General features: G+C 46.7%; 1 protein-coding gene across 3 annotated transcripts in view; it reads left to right on the forward strand.

Moving 5' to 3' along the window:
- LOC128342726 (keratin, type II cytoskeletal 5-like) overlaps nt 1-16268 on the forward strand; it is a 30497-nt gene that overhangs the window by 577 nt on the left and 13652 nt on the right. Inside the window, exons 1-2 of one of the 3 annotated variants that reach the window (XM_053290464.1) lie at nt 5126-6621; nt 11563-11771. In XM_053290464.1, the coding sequence (XP_053146439.1) occupies nt 11740-11771 (32 nt within the window). In that variant the 5' untranslated portion in view covers nt 5126-6621; nt 11563-11739. The other 2 variants (XM_053290462.1, XM_053290463.1) reach the window with 2 other exon arrangements.

Raw genomic sequence — 16268 nt, forward strand, 5'->3', positions numbered from 1 at the left:
GGGTTAGACGGCTTGACAGAGGGATCATTGGACCATTGTGGAGGATAGGTCTGTTAATCCACGGCTGTTGGGTCCATGCAACCTCCGTGGGCAGAAGTTTTTATACTTCTGGGCAGGGGCGTAGCAAGGTTGGAGGGGGCCCAGAGACAAGATTTTAAAATGCCCCCCCCCCCGCACTGAAGCTCAGCTCATGAAGTAAAGACATCTTAAATGAGGCTGAAGAGTGGTAACAAAAAGCAGAGTAAAATCACATCAGGGTCACATCAGTTTCGGAGGATGAATACAACTGAAGGAAGCCCGGGTGGGTGTGTGGCTGGGGGAGTCCGTCATGTGACTTGCCTCTGGACACACACACACCCCCCCCCAAGGCAGTGGGCCCCCAGACAGCTGTCTCCCCTTGCCCCTGCTTCTGGGTACCAAATGACGAGGGTGGCTGTCTCCTTCATCTCCTGCGTGTGGGCTTCATGGAAGCATGTGGTTGGCTCCTGTGGAAACAGGGTAGTAGATAAGATGGGCCTTTGGTCGCTTTCAGCAAGGCTTTTCTAATGTGCTGATTAGCCTTCTGTAAGAGGCTCTCCTCTCCCCGATTCCTTTACAAGAAGTTTGGTCCTGTTTTATTACCTTCTGCAGCATGCCTCTCAAGTGCAGCCCCAAAGCATGTTTATTCTGAAGAGAGTTGAATAGAACTCCCTAGTTAGTGTGCATAGGATTGCAGCCCAGTTCTTAAAATCAATGGCTTAAGCACACTTAACTCTGCACATAGGACTGCTGCTGTCATTGTTTTCTTCATCCACAGTTTGCTCACCTGTGTAATTCTCACTAACTGGCCCAGCCCAAGTGTGTGCCCCACCCCCCATAGTAGAGGCAAAAGGGTGAGCCTCAGTCCCCCACGCTTGTAGTACACACAATGTGCACCATGTGCTACTCTCCTCCAACCCACTTACAGTATGCACCTATCTCCCCTCCCACACTCCGTCCTCTTACCTGATGACTGCCACCATTGCTGCTTTTCTTCCCACTACCTGCCTTTTCAAAAGGTAGAGGGTGAGGGAGCTGGAGTGTGGAGGAGTACTGAGTAGAGTGATAGCCCACCACTCTTTCTCCATAGGGATGTGCATGGAACCATTTCCAAGGCCCTTTATGGACCTCCAACCCAGTACGATCAGCCAGCAGTTCCGCCGGTTCAAAGGCGGGGCCGGGGAGCATCCCTTTAAGGGCGGAGGAGGTTGCTCTTACCCCTCCCATCACATTTCCCCTGCCAGCGCTCAGTTTTAAAAGCCCCTGTCGGGGTGGCAGAGTACCTCCCTGCCGCCCCGGTCTCCTTGGGCAGAAGTGCACACACGTGCCAGGTTCTTCTGTTAACTTCCGGGAGGTACACTTCCACCCCGACAGGGACTTTTAAAATTGAGTGCTGGCAGGGGAAATGAGGCAGGAGGGGTAAGGGCACCCTCACCTGCCCTTAAAGGTGTGCCCCCCCTTCAAACCACCACCACCCGCCAGTTCTTGCACATCCCTACTGCTCCACACTCTTCTGCTCTTTTCCCCAGCCTCTGCCTTTTGAAAAAGCAGGGAGTGGAAGGAGAAGTAGGAGTGGTGCTGCCATCAACAAGTAGGGTAGGGGCAATGGGAAGAGGCACATGCAACAGGCTGTTCAGCTGTAAAGGAAGAAGAGTGCTCCTGTATCTTGAAGTAATGTGTAGAAGAGAACATCTTGGCAAAAATCCTCCTTGTCCAGCTGGAGGATGAGTTCAAGTGCCTTTTTGGAGGCTTGAAGAAGAAGCAGGTGATCACCTAGGAGTCCTTTGCAAAATGGACATATCTTCACCGGTCACAGTGCAGTTGTAATGATAGCTCCAGAACACTACTGGCCCGATAGCAAAGTAATCCACAATTCTTTCTCCACTCCCAAGTGCTGCATTTTAATCACGTTTTCCTCTCACATTGTACACCAACATTTTCTGTACCCATTAATTCAGCTCCCTATAAAGTAATCTATTAAAAATAACTGTTTCCTTCCACATTAAAGAGTTATAATTTTTTTTAAAAAAACAACACAGTTAACAGGTATTGTATACAGTGCTACTAAAATTAATCATAGGAGGCATTTTATATGCCCAGTTAAAAAGTGCTTCCTGAATGAAACCTGCAGACATGATAAAGTTCAGGTATCTAACATCATTGCTCAACATGTACTCTGCTCAGAAATCAAAGCAAATTTCATAGCAAACAAATGCAAAGGAAACCCAAAAGGTTTTTATAGCACCATGAAGTTCAAAAAATATTATAGCATAGGCTTCCATAGATAATCCGTGGATTATAGTCCACGTGATCAGATATGTGAACCATTCTCACTTGGCAGATATATATATTATCATCATCATTAAAAACATTTATATTCTGCTTTTCATCATCAACCACAACAACACATCAATTTGACTTACACAGCAAAAGGTATAAGAAAATGGCTCCCTGTCCCAAAGAGATTCAGTCTTCAAAACAAAGCCACACGCACAAAGGAGATACCAGCAGCAGCCAAAGGAGAGATGTCGGTGAATAGGGACAGTTGTTCTCCCCTTGCTAAATATAAGATAACTGCCTCTTCAAAAGTGCCTCTTTGTCCAGTTTTACATGGAATTCACTAGAGAATAACCCTCGGTCACAGTATAGTGTTGTTTGCCCAGTACGTTATTGGTAAGAAAAATGCTCAGCACTTAAAGCACTGCTGCAATGTAAATATATATGCATGTATTTTAAAAGGTTTGAGGATACCCTGGACAGCCAGGAAAACAAACAAATGGATCACAGAACAAATCAATCCAGAATTTTCTCTCAAGGCACCAATGACCAGGCTCAGACTATCATACTTCAGACACATTATGTGAAGACCCAGCTCCCTTGAGAAGTCCATAATGGGGAAAGTTGAAGGAAAGAGAAGAAGAGGACAACCGGCAGCAAGGACTTGATTAGGACAACAATGAATGCACCACTGAGAGACCTTAAAGGCAAAGTTGAAGACAAATCATCCTGGAGAGAATCTATCTGTGTGGTTGCTAAGAGTCAACACTGACTTGACGGCACTTAATCAATAAATCAATTTTAAAAGGAGACCAATTGATATAGCTACAAAAATTAAATTGTGGTAAAGCCTCTCCTCCCCAAATTCTTTTAAATTTCGCCACTTGCCTCTTCCCCTGAAGACACCTCTCTGCAATGAGTTGGGGAAAACCTTCCCTAAACCACAAAATTTGGCGCACACACACTTTTTGGGCGAGCTCTACTTAGTGTCCCAGGTTTGAAGGTTTAACAAAATCTTCTAAAGTGATTTTACATGCTGGGAAAAAGGATACATAAAGTGGTTTTATATGCTGAGTAACAGGAGGGTGTTTCCTTTTGAATACAGTTCTGGTTCACCTTGTACTGTACAGATAATTGCTGCAGGCCCTAGTAAAGTACATTGCTATAAGATAAAAGCATTAGAAGTGGAAGTGCTGTTCTCAGGCACCACATTCATCCCCTTCATCCCATTCATAGAGGAACAGAGTCCCCTGATGGTGAATTTGTGGGATCGTAAACACTGAGAGTGCCTTCAAGATCATGGTTTGGAACGAGGAAGATTTTATCAAGTAGGAATGCCTTTAAATTTCTCCTTGGAATCTGGGGTTTCAATTATCAGGTCTTGTTTCCAAACTGGCTCATCCCCAAAAACACAGAGGAAGAGTTGACCTGCTAGGACCAAATGCAGCAAGCTCCCGTGCCCTCTCCCATCAGCCCCCACTGCTCTCCTTGGCGGCCAGGGACTGTGTGTGCTCTTCCAGTCCAAACATTAAGGAGACCTGTGGGTTTTGGATGTAGATGCAGGCCTGCTGCATTCTCTCCCTCTAACTCAGTCCAAGCCTAGATATTGAGTGGACTCCCCTTGGCTTGGTTCAGCAAACTGAGCGTTTTATAGTCTAGTTTTGTTTTAAAATGGAAAATAGCTCAACATTTTTTCTGAGCCCAGTTCTGAAATTCAACCTCAACGTTCTGCCAATGAGCAATGGGGGCTAAACCAGTGCTTGGTAAATTTTCTTTGGATCTAGGAGCCAGCCCAAAAATTTAGAAGCCAGACACTTGCAAATATTATTGGACTTAGTGATGGATGTTGTGGAGGAGAAGGGCAAATGGTTTTCTCTTTATGCCTTTCATATGCTTGGAATAGAAACAGGGCTGCCTAGGACAAATGCAGAAAGGCTCTTTGGGTATAAGGGCAATAAAATAAGCATTTCCACACTGCAAAGCTTTTTTTCGATGACCTTTAATGCACAATAAAATTTAAAAGTTTAAAAACATTCAAAAGTTTAAAACTTAAAAAGCAAACCACAGATGTAACAAAATAGCAAACGTTTCGATGTAAGACATCACCCTCAGTGCTATACAAAGATGGCTGAGTTTTGTTCTTAAATACAACTTCACACACCATGATTCAGCTAAAGAACTGAAGGCAATCAACCAATCCTGTGCAGCTCCCAATATCACTTACAGGGGGGAAATAATTAAAAAATTTAAAAAATAATTTTATACGCACACACAAACACCAAGCCAGCTGGTTTTGTGCATACTCCTATGACCAAGGCTTGTGCAGCCCTAGCCCCCTGGGGAACCAGGGAATTTCCCCCGGGCTATTACTAGGGATGTGCATGAACCCATTCGGAGGCCATTTAAGGGTCTCTGAACTGGTTCAAACAACCGGCTGTTCAGCGGGTTCGAAGGCAGGTGGGTTGGACTTTAAGGATGGGACAGGGTGCACTTACCCCTCCCGCCGCTTTTCCTCTGCCGGCACTCCGTTATTCAAGGCTCTTTCAGGGCGGCAGCATACCTCCTTGCTGCCCTCTCCCCTCTTTTCCCGGAAGTACCCAGAAGTACCTGGCGTACGCGCCTGCCCACCTGATGTGCACGAGTGCGATGTGCACGCCCAGCGCGTGCATGCACACTGGGTACTTCCGGGCAAAGGGGACAGGTCAACAGGGGGGGTATGCTGCCGCCCTGAAGGAGCCTGGAATAATGGAGCACCGGTGGGGGGAAAGCAGAGGGAGAGCTAATTGCACCCTCCCCCACCCTCAAATCCAACTCCCCACCCAACCTTTGAACTTCCCCCACCCGGTTCCATGCACATCCCTAACTATTACCCAGGTAGAAGGGCACAGGCATGCCCTTCTACCTAGGTACCTGGTCATGTATGTCCACACACACAGTCAGGCTGCAAGAGTGCCCAGCGGAGGGAGAATCCCTCAATGCACCATGATCCTGGCCCAGTGCACTGAGGGATGCTGGAGGGCTTCATCCTCCACTTCCCTGCTCTGCCACTCACTGTGGTGCAGCCCGTGTGCCTCACAGGTGAGGCAGGAGCCTGCCTCCCAGCCAGCCCCTCCCCCCATGCCATCATTACTGCTCTTGTGAACAACCTTAGATTTTATTAACCATATCCTAGTCTAGGCACCACAGTTAAATTTCTAGGCACCATGGTTCCCTGGTGCCTGGGATTTGTCAAGCCCTAGGCTGAGCTCAAGCAAAGGAGAGGGACTGCATCTGTGCTCTGCCACTTCCTTCCAACTCCACATAGTCTGAAGACTTCTCTCCACAATTCGACACATTTGAATATCAGCAGCAGCAACCTCTGAATGCACCTGATTAGTGGCCTCTGCTGCCAGCTAGAGGGTTGCATGCATGCCCCTCTCTCTTGTAGCCCCAATTTTGAGAGGAGGGTGGGGGGAGTGTCATTCCAGTCCCTGTTGTTTTCCTGCAAGGCATCTGGGTGGATCTCCTCCTACCCTGCCCTGTGCCCTTGCCCCCACTGGGCATACTCAAAATCGGCACATAGGCAATACATTGGGTTAAGGGGCATGCTCTGAGCTCATGGTGAGAGATGGGCATGTGACAGAAACAGTGTGGAAACCCAGCCTTACATGCAGTTTGCATGCTGCATGATAGGTGCCCCTAGTGTTATACAACCCTGGGTGGATGCCTACTCTGTCTAGCTGGTAAAGCAGCAGACCCTGATTGTTCTAAAACCTCTTTATCTGCAATCTGCGTTTGAAACCATTCCAATCATTGCAAAGCAGCACTAGCATTCCGGCAAGCAGATTTTCTTCACTGGGCATTCTGCAAGTTCAAAGAAGGCAAAAGTGGCCTACTCACTGTGGCTCTTAGCCACATCTGCCTCTTAGCTGTTACTCTTCATAAACTCATCTGCTGCTACTGCTTCCATCTTCCACCCCGAACTGCTCCTGCCGAATGTAACTTTTCTAGTCCTGAAAGAGGGAAATCGCTGAGGTTGTTCACATGACTAAACGGGGAACAGTTTGGGGGAAGGCAGCAGCCTTCCTACATTCCTCTAGATGATCAGAGGCTCTTTGCAGCTCTCCTGTTCACACACCCAAACAAGCAGGGCAGTGGCAGATGCCTGAAGAGCATCAGAAGGAGGAAATCCTCCCCCATCCCATAATGCACTGTGGGCAGTGGAGAGGCAGCCCTCACCAATGCAGCAGGGCTCCTCACCCTGGCCACACTGTACTCGGACTCTGTGACCCCCATTCTCAGAAGCAGTTTTCAGAGCCCCGATTCTGCAGATGACCAGAAAGTGAGGTAGGTCACTCCTTTCCCCTCCTATCTCACTTTTTTGCCTGGTTAGCAGATCCGGGCTATCCGGGTCTGTAGCAGCTGCGTTGGGAGGCCCCCTGGTTTCCCAGATGACATGGGCTGCTTGGGTAAACTCTCTCCAACCCAAGCAGCTCATATCATGTGAATGGACTCACTATGTTGTTTAGCATTTATTGCATGTTTATTCAACCTTCTTGTAGACCTGGGCGCTTTCCAGACTAGTTGCTCAACAGCAGCAAAATGCCTCCATTCAGGCAAGTCGCATTTGAAATGTAAACAACAGGGGGAGCAGTCTCGCGGAAACCCGAAAAAACAGCAACTTTCTTATGCCAGATATATGAGGTACTAGCTCTATATCGCAGCAATTAAATTCAAAACAAGGCATTGGAAATCTGAATGGCACCCTGCTGTCCGTGGAGAGATTGCGGTGTCCCAACTCAGGAAGTGTGGAAGCACACTTCTGAGAGCCCATTGCAGGGTCTAATCTGGAAAGTGCCCTGGCTCAGACACGTGGTTTATGGCAGCATCATTCAGTTCTGAGGCAGTAAGATGCATGCAGGCCCCCTCCTTTTTCCATGGAATTTTTCTGGAGATGAGAACTTGCTATATCAGTGCTTCCTGTTCCTAATGACAAACTTGAGTGCATGTGTCCTCACTTGTGACTCTGTTGACTTCACAGTGGGTGTTGTGCCTGAATTGAGTGCAAAATGAACGGTTGCTGTTGAGAAGGGTTGCCAAGGGAGCTGCCTCAACAGCTTTCATTAGCCTCGTGTAGCAACTCCATTCCCATCAGGTTCAAAAAAGAAATGGCTGTTGATCATACCAAGTTAAAAGCAACGCCTTAGGCAACCTCCGACATTGTTAATTCTTTTTCTTTTGCAGAAAAGTACAGGGTTAGACAATTCTGTTTGGTTTTACAAGTCTGCAGGTTGCCAGGGCATTACGTTAGGTACATTCCGGGTCAACCCAGTGATTACCGGGACGGAAAAGATGGGTTTATGCCAGGCATACCAAACTGATTAATTCAGCCCAATGATGTGTGATCTCCAGTGGCCAAACCCAGCTCTTGAACGAGATAAAAGGGGGCAATCTGGAAGCTTTCAGGAGAATCCTTTCACTTTTGTGGTCCAGGAATCTCATCTCATCTCTTTCTCTTTCTCCCTGGTTGTGCACAGAAACAATGGCTCAGAAATCAGTCCGAGTCACTAAGAATTTTAGCACATCTTCGGCCGTTCTCCCAGGCAGCCGAAGTAGCTTTAGCACCGTTTCAGTATCCCGGGGAGGCAGTGCAGGCTTTGGACGTGTTGGTGGTGGCTTTGGCAGCAGAAGCCTCCATGGTTTTGGAGGGAGTAAAAGAATTTCCATGGGTGGCTATCGTACTGCCAGATCTGGATATGGCTATGGGTTAGGCCATGGTGGAGTTGGGTATAGGGTTGTGGGTGGTGGAGGGTATGGAGGCCTTGGTGGCTATGGAGCTGGAGCTGGTGGCATCCACGAGGTTACTGTCAACCCAAATCTCCTGGCACCTCTCAACCTGGAGATTGACCCTACCATCCAGAGGGTGAGGAAGGAAGAGAAGGAGCAGATCAAGACACTCAACAACAAATTTGCTTCCTTCATTGACAAGGTAACTAGCCTCTTGATCTCATCCTAACCTTTTTCAGTGATTCTGATATGAGTTCCTTGTTCAACCTAGCAATATAAGCCAACTATAGATACTGCTTCCTCCCTGTCTTTAATTGTACCCTTCCAGAGGTGAAAACAGGGCCTTGCTTGTGTGATTGTCACCAGAGATTATAGCTTCAGTGCCCAAATATTGCAGACTGCTGAAGGTTCTTCTTCACTAGCTGTCATTTATTCTCCAAAAGCCAAGCCTATACTGGGCTTCTGAAGCAGGGTGTATTCATAAACTGACCATAAGAGTTTTCTTTAAAAGGGAAAAAAGAACTATAAGAAGTTTTTTAAAGCTTGTTTGTTTGTTTGTTTGTTTGGATGTAGTTGGATTATTGAATACCTACAACTGGCCAGCAATGTTTTTCATCTGGACAAAGGATTGTGGGGGAATGAAACGGAAGCAGCACAGGGGCTGAACTCCAGCTCCATGGGGCCTGAACTGCGGTGCCAGCATTCAGATGTAATGCTGGTGCCGCAGAAATGGAGTTTGCAGTGGCAAAACTCTACTCTGAACTAAAGGTTGGAGTTTGGGGAGGGAAACCTCAGGTCCCTCTTCACCGCAAACTCCAGTCGCCCAAATTTGGACGGGTGGATAAGAAAACTAGAGGTGAAGGGACCTCTGGTTTCCTGTTACATCTGAATTTGGTCTGTGTGTGTACAGATCTCATGTGCATGCAGTGTATGCACATTGAACATAATGTGTGAATAGGGCCACTGTCTCTGGGAAACATGGACAAATGAAACAATTCCTTACGAGATCCTGGTCAGCAATTAAATATGCTCCAGGATGCAAAGAGCCACTTGGGACACATCCCTTTGAGACACATCCACTTTGAACAGCAACCCAGTGGCATATCATAAGTGGTGTTTTGAAATTCCTCTGCTTCAAAAGAGGTTGTCATGTGATGGGGAGGATGGAAAAGCTGCCCATTGGAAAGCTCCAAAGTTCTATAGTCATGCAGTTCTCTGCACCCACCAGCCATTTTGCAAAATTCTATCCACTTAGCTGATGCAAGCAATATGGCTTTAGAAAGAGTGAAGTTTTGGATTTTTCAGCAGTATGCTAGGCATGATCAGGACAGACTTATCAAGGATGTAATTGGTATATAAAACAGTTTTAACTTTTAGTCTTCTTTGTTCAAGGGACAGAGCAATACTAAACATCTTTACCCAAGAGTAAATCCTCTGTGATCAAGAGGATTTATTTTCTAGTAATTGTATATGTAGCATTGAGCAAGAATTATGCTAAACAGGGAACATCAAATTGTATTGGGCCTTTGTGAGAAATCTCACTTGTCTTGTAGTAGCAAGCATGAATTGTCCCCTTTGCTAAGTGGGGTCCACCCTGGTTTGCACTTGGATGGGAGTCCATATGTGAGTGCTATAAGATATTCCTCTTAGGGGATGGAGCCGCTCTGGAAAGAGCATCTGTATGCTTGCATGCAGAAGGTTCCAAGTTCCCTCCCTGGCATCATCAAGGTAGGGCTGAGAGAGACTCCTGTTTGCAACCTTGCAAGAGCTGCTGCCAGTCTGTGTTGACAATACTGAGCTAGATGGACCAATGGTCTGACTCAGTACAAGGCAGCTTCCTATGTTCCTATATGTTACCACCCCCTGTCCCAAATGCAAAATGGCAAAGGAAGTCCGGGTCTCTGAAGCAAGTTGCTTGCAATCTTGAGTGGCTTAGATCCTTCACCACTGAGATAATGGATGTATTTACCTCACTAAAACGTATACATATAGCTATATAGTTAGCAAAATTCCTAAACCTTGCTATATTAATTGCATTTGCGTAGCTGCCAAGGGACAATTACTATAGGTTGTTAGATGCAGAATTGCTCAAACTTCCCACAAACACACACAAAACAAATTATTTGTTTAAATTAAAAGATTAAGGTCATTTTTTGCAAATTAAGCCCTCCGCTGCATATCTTAAATGCACTGCACAAATAAAATGTCTAGGAAAATATGCTTACTTAGCAGCAAGTTACTCCGTTTTTGCAGATAGGAAGGCAGTGAGTAAAGGAGGAGCAGGAAGGCTGCATGACTGAAGATGAAGGCTGTCAGGAGGGACAGGCAGCCATGTAGAATACTATAGGGGATAGAGCCATAGTTCAGTGGTAGACCATCTGCTTTGCATGCAGAACATTCCAGGTTCACATCCCTGGTATTTCCAGGTAGGGGCTAGGGAAGAACCCTGCTGCTGCCAGTCAGAATAGCCCAGGGTTTCTTAACCTTGGGCCCCCAGATATTTTTGGACTACAACTCAGCCACAAAGGCCATGTCTGGGGATGATGGGAGTTGTAGTCCAACAACATCTGGGGGAGCCAAGGTTAAGAAACTTTGGTGTAGCCAGTACTGAGCTAGATGGCCTAGTGGTTTGACCCTGTATATGCTTGCATCATATGTTTCTATGCTTATCTTTTGAGAGTACAGATGCTGTTTGTATGTACTTGCATGTGTTATCCCTCCATTGGAAGAACATCAGCCCAGATTGAATGGGACCACAGCAGGAGCAAAGGGTTCAAGTCCTTCCCTGCTGTAATCCTGATCCAGAAAAGACAAGCACACCAAAGCTTAGCTCTTGCTTACAGTGATGCTTAGTTTGCCTCTAACATTGAGGGTTAGTTAGAAACTGACTTTTAAAGAATAAAAATTGTGATCGCTATTGAATAGCAGGGGGAGAGCAACTGGCCCTATCCATCCCCCATCCCAAGCACAGCACCCCTCCAGTGGCTGTTGCTGGGGTCTATCTTATGTTTCTTTTTTAGATTGTGAGCCCTTTTGGGACAGGGTGCCATTTTATTATTTATATTAGAAAGATAGATCATACACACACTGCTTTGGGAAATTTTATTGAAAAGCAGTATTAAAATATTCATCATATTCGTATCCTGTATTAGAGTCCATGTAAAATTCCCCACATATGTTATAAAAAAGGTAAGCAGTTTTGATTAGCAATACATGCCTAACACTTCCCAGTTTCATTACCACTTCCAATTGTTTGGTCAGCAACTGCAAGATCTGTCTTAATCCCCTGATGCTGCCCACTCTTTGGGATAGTACTATTAATGCTTAGCAACCTGACATCGTCTTCCTGTATATGTTCCAAATGAAGTCCTTGTTGGCCATCTTTTACCGTCTGTTTTAAATGGAAGAGAAAGATGCTGGGTTGCGAGCGTGTATTTCTGTTGTTTTTAGTTGCTTTGGTAGTAAATAGCACAATGTGGAATTTATTGTTGTCTTCAACAGGTCCGTTTCCTGGAGCAACAGAACAAGGTGCTAGAAACGAAATGGAGCCTCTTGCAGCAGCAAAAAACCACCCAGTATCACATTGAGCCCTTGTTTGAGGCCTACATCAATAATCTAAGGAGGCAGCTGGATAATCTTGGACAAGAGAGGCTACGGATAGACTCAGAACTGAAGAATATGCAAGATGCTATGGAGGACTTCAGGATCAGGTAGGCAGCAGCAAAGAAATCATAAACAATATTCAGTGTGGAGGCTTGGCTGTCGAGCACACAGGACAGGGCCACTCAGTAATTGCCCCCCGGCTTTAAAGTTCTCTCCCGGCTGGCATCCACTCCTCAGTCTCCATCACAGTTTTTAGGAAACAAAAACATGGCTCTTCACCCAGGCTTTTATAGGAGAGAATGTCTTTTATGTGAGAAAACTTTTTCTTTTTGCTGTTGCTGCTTTGTGTTTTGTGTGTTTAAGTTTTATATAGGTTTTAAACTTTTAAAATAGAGATGTATTTTTAGAATTATTTTTTGTATTTTAATTGGGTATTGTTTTAACTGTGTATTTTAATTATACTGTAAATTGCCTTGGGATTATTTTAATGAAAGGTGGTACATAAATTAAATTAAATAATAAGTGTGCAGCCGGGGGTTGGGGGTGAGCCAAGCAGGCCTCCTCCCACCCCGTGGTGGCAGCGGTGGGCGGAGCTGTCACTGGGCCTGCCTGTCTGGCCCAGTGGTCCTTGAAAACTGTGAGGCACTCCAGCACAGTGTTTCTCAACCTTTTTTGGAGTCAAGGACCGCTACATTCTTCGTGCAGAGTTTCAAGGACCGCTACATTCTTCATGCGCAGTTTCCTGGACCAGCAGTTAGTAAAGGGGTTTTAAGTTTATCTATCTATCTATCTATCTATCTATCTATCTATCTATCTATCTATCTATCTATCAGACTTCTATACTGCCCAAAACTTGCATCTCTGGGCAGTTTACAATTAAAATAATATAAGCATTAAAATATTTTGCAAACATGGAATATTAGGGGTTCTCAACCTTAGTTCTCAACCCTCAGTTAAACTCCCATAACCCCCAACCACAATGGCATTTGGCCATTATGGCTGGGGATTATGGGAGTTGAAGTCCACCAACATCTGAGTACCCAAGGTTGAGAACCCCTGAATCTAAAAGCCTGGGTGAACAAATTTGTCTCCAGTATGTCTTCAGTATGTGCAGCGTGGGGGTGCTTGTGATTACTCTCCAATGTTGGGCCAATAGAAAAATTTAAAAGCTACATGGGGTCAATGAAAGCAACACACAAGCAAGCTTTTGAAATCCCCAAAACACTTCATCAGGCTGGATGTCAAGCAAAGCAAAAAGGAGGTGAGGAGAGGAGAGCTGGGCAAGTTCAGTAGAGCTGGAAATCTACAGTTTAACCCTCTCATGATGGAAGTGGAGTTTTAGCAGGAGTTGTGTAGTCGCAGGGCTGGATCCAGACCACGTTAGTCAGGACTACACACTGAAATTAATTTAGTCATCTCTCATTTGTGTCAATGCTGCGTGGTCATGATCACCTGGCTTGATCTGGATCCTGCTCTTAGATGTGCACTTTGTGAGGCGGACCTAATAAAACCCGTGCAGCTCCTCCAAAACTCCTTAAAAACGGTTACATGGCAGGTGCTGGGAATGGGGCTTTTTTTTAACGGTGAAAGAAAATGTGAAGAAGAGCGGTGAGGACCTGGCATTAAAGGGAAGGGGGTGATTCTGAGATGGCGGAGGGCGTGGGGCGTTGTAGTGGTGGATGCCTCATCTTCCTCACTGGGGAGACGAGGCACTGTTCAGGGTGGGTGAGGCAATGGTGCACCGGACTGAGCTCGGAAGGTCGCCTGGGTCCAAGAGCTGCCGCCACTGTGCTTGCACACCAGAGTGTAGCAGGTGTTACCCCATCCTCTCTCACAACGCACGCTTCTGTGCCCCCCTCCCAACTCCCCTGCGTGCGCCAATCACACCAGCCTGCCTTTGGAGCCACGCAGCTCACGTGGTCCCATATGCTGCCCTCGCATACCTGCGAGGCAAGCCAAGGCAGCCCTCCTCCCACCCTCCTCTGCTTAGCCCTCACTGCGGCATGATCCCGGCCAGAGGTTGTCCCCCACACCTGGCGAGGTCATAAAGGGGACCTCCGTCTTCCACCGGCGGTGCAGATCAGGGGGTTATAGGGGGCCGAGGGACCACAACACCCCACCAATGCAAGAGGGATACAGCGTTCCCTCTCAAGGTGCCTTGGCCGCAACAGGCAACTGGTTTTAAATCGGTTTGGATCGGACACAAACCATGCTGGGCATCAAATCCCCAGGATCACTTCATTCCAGTGCCATTCATCCAATGACCCTTTTGCATGAATGCACAAAATGGTATCTTGCCTCTTCCCCGTACCACACCGCCTCCCTCCTCCACTTAGCCCTCCTTGGTACGCGTGCTTGCTCCCCCTCCCCCGAGGAAGGTCCACTTGCACTCCCTTTCTGCAAAGCCTGAGCCAAGTTGGCCCTCCTCCCTCCCTCCGCCACTTAGCCCTCACTGCGGCATGATCCCGGCCAGAGGTTCCACCCCCTGGCGAGGTCACAAAGGGGACCGCCATCTTCCACCAGCAGTGCAGACCAGGGGACCGAGGGACCGAGGGACCACAACGCCCCACCAATGCAAGAGGGAAGCAGCGTTCCCTCTCAAGGCGCCTCGGCCGCAACAGGCAGTTGGGTTTCAATCAACCAACCTTTGGCTGAAAACAATGAGCATGCAAGAACCAGCAGCCCTTCAAGTGGCACCCAATGCCATACCTTTTCCTTGATGCCCCCGCGCTGCATACAGTTTGAAGCTGTAAAGATAGGGAATAAGATAGCTGTAGGAAGATCTCAGCAACACGTGGAGGCAAGGCAGAAGCAGGGTCCCGCGCCTCCATGATACTCTTCCTCTTCTGTGCCATGTGCAAAATTGAGGAAGTGAGTGCCTTGATTACAGTTGTTGGGGGTGGGGGTTGACTCCCAGTCAGGGACCGGCACTCAACCCTTCGGGGACCAGCAGCAGTCCAGGGACTGGTGGTTGAGAAACTGTGGTCTACACAGACTGTCAGCAGCTTCTCCAAGCTTACAAATAGGAGTCTCTCTCAGCCCCATCTTGGAGACGCCAGGGAGGGAACTTGGAACCTTCTGCATGCAAGCAAGCAGGTGCTCTTCCCAGAGTGACCCCATCCCCTGAGGGAAATATCTTACAGTGCTCATGTGTCATCTCCCATTCAAATACAAATAGGGTGGACCCTGCTTAGCAAATGGGACAATTCATGCTTGCTATGCCCCTGGTGCTCACTGAGGTGTCATATGCTTCTGCCATCTCCTCTCAATGCTTTCTTGTAAGGAGGAAGATTTCCTTCCCCACTCAACTGTTGTGAGGTGGCAACTGGTCGTTCTTTCTACCAGACCACTTCATTAGCTGCCTCTGCTCTAAATAATAACCCCAATCCCCCAACTGCACGTTCAGCTCCCATTCTATGGAAAATCTCAAGCTGACCTTTCTCTTATTACGTGACTTCAGACCCTCTGAAGTCACCAAGATGGCATTCATCTTCACCTAACTAATCTCTGGGTGTGGTAATAATGAGCTCAACAGAAAGTTCCATCCAGTTCTTCCGGTGGCATGAGAAGAAAGTCACGAGGGCTAATAAAGCTGTTTTTCCATAGAAGGTAGAAAATTATAGGAGCATTAAAAATCTACACCTTTCATGAGGGCTTGGATGTAGCCAGGCAGCCTTTATCCATTCTTTGGCTCTAGGAAAGTACATTACCACATAGGGTTGGCCATATAAACGTTGCCCAGCAAGAGCTCTGTTTCTGCAGCTTCTTCTGGCAGCTTCATATCTGGCAATGTTTGAAAAGTGAAAGAAGGTAAATTTGAGTTGGCCTCTCATCAAAGTAAAGTCAAGAAAACGAGTCTGGGCTTTCCTTCAGAAACATTTAACATAAATGCCCCAAACACTTCAGGTTTTAAGTTCATAACTTGCGGCACTCCTAGCTGACTATTTTACTTATATGAATTATTTGCAGCAAATCTCTTGCAACTAGTTCCAGGTTGATAGAGCAGCCTAGCTCTTGCAACCTACTCTTGCTTTAATCTGGATGCAGATGTTAGATTCAGATATCCCCCCTCAACTTTTCACCACAGATGTGACCCACTTTTTCACCTCAGAAATACTTCAGAATAGGATGTGTTCCTCAGAAGCATCTCAGTAACTTCGCCTCCTGCTGCTGGAATCCAGTTTGGATTCTGTTGCTAGAATTATTGTAACAACTGTGATTATTTTAGGTGGTTTGCTTAAAATAAATCAATGCCACCCTTCAGTTTGAAAGCTCCCAAGGTGGTTCACAACAGTTTTAAAGCAATAAAAAATAGAAGCATATATTCAACAGAGGAATAAAAACCAACAGCAACAAATAAAAGACAACAGATTATAATAGATCAGATGCTGGAACACCTAGACCAGGGCTGCTCAACTTCAACCCTCCTGCAGATGTTGGCCTATTACTCCCAGAATCCCTGGCTGTTGGCGACTATGATGCGGGATAATGGGAGTTGTAGTCCGAAAACAGCTGGAGGGCTGAAGTTGAGCTGCCCTAGACAAATGAGAGTTTTCACCTGGCACTGAAAAGACACCAACTCAATGACAGGTGAGCCCCACTGA

The sequence above is a fragment of the Hemicordylus capensis genome, chromosome 2, assembly GCF_027244095.1.
Source record: "Hemicordylus capensis ecotype Gifberg chromosome 2, rHemCap1.1.pri, whole genome shotgun sequence".
Classification (NCBI taxonomy): Eukaryota; Metazoa; Chordata; class Lepidosauria; order Squamata; family Cordylidae; genus Hemicordylus; species Hemicordylus capensis.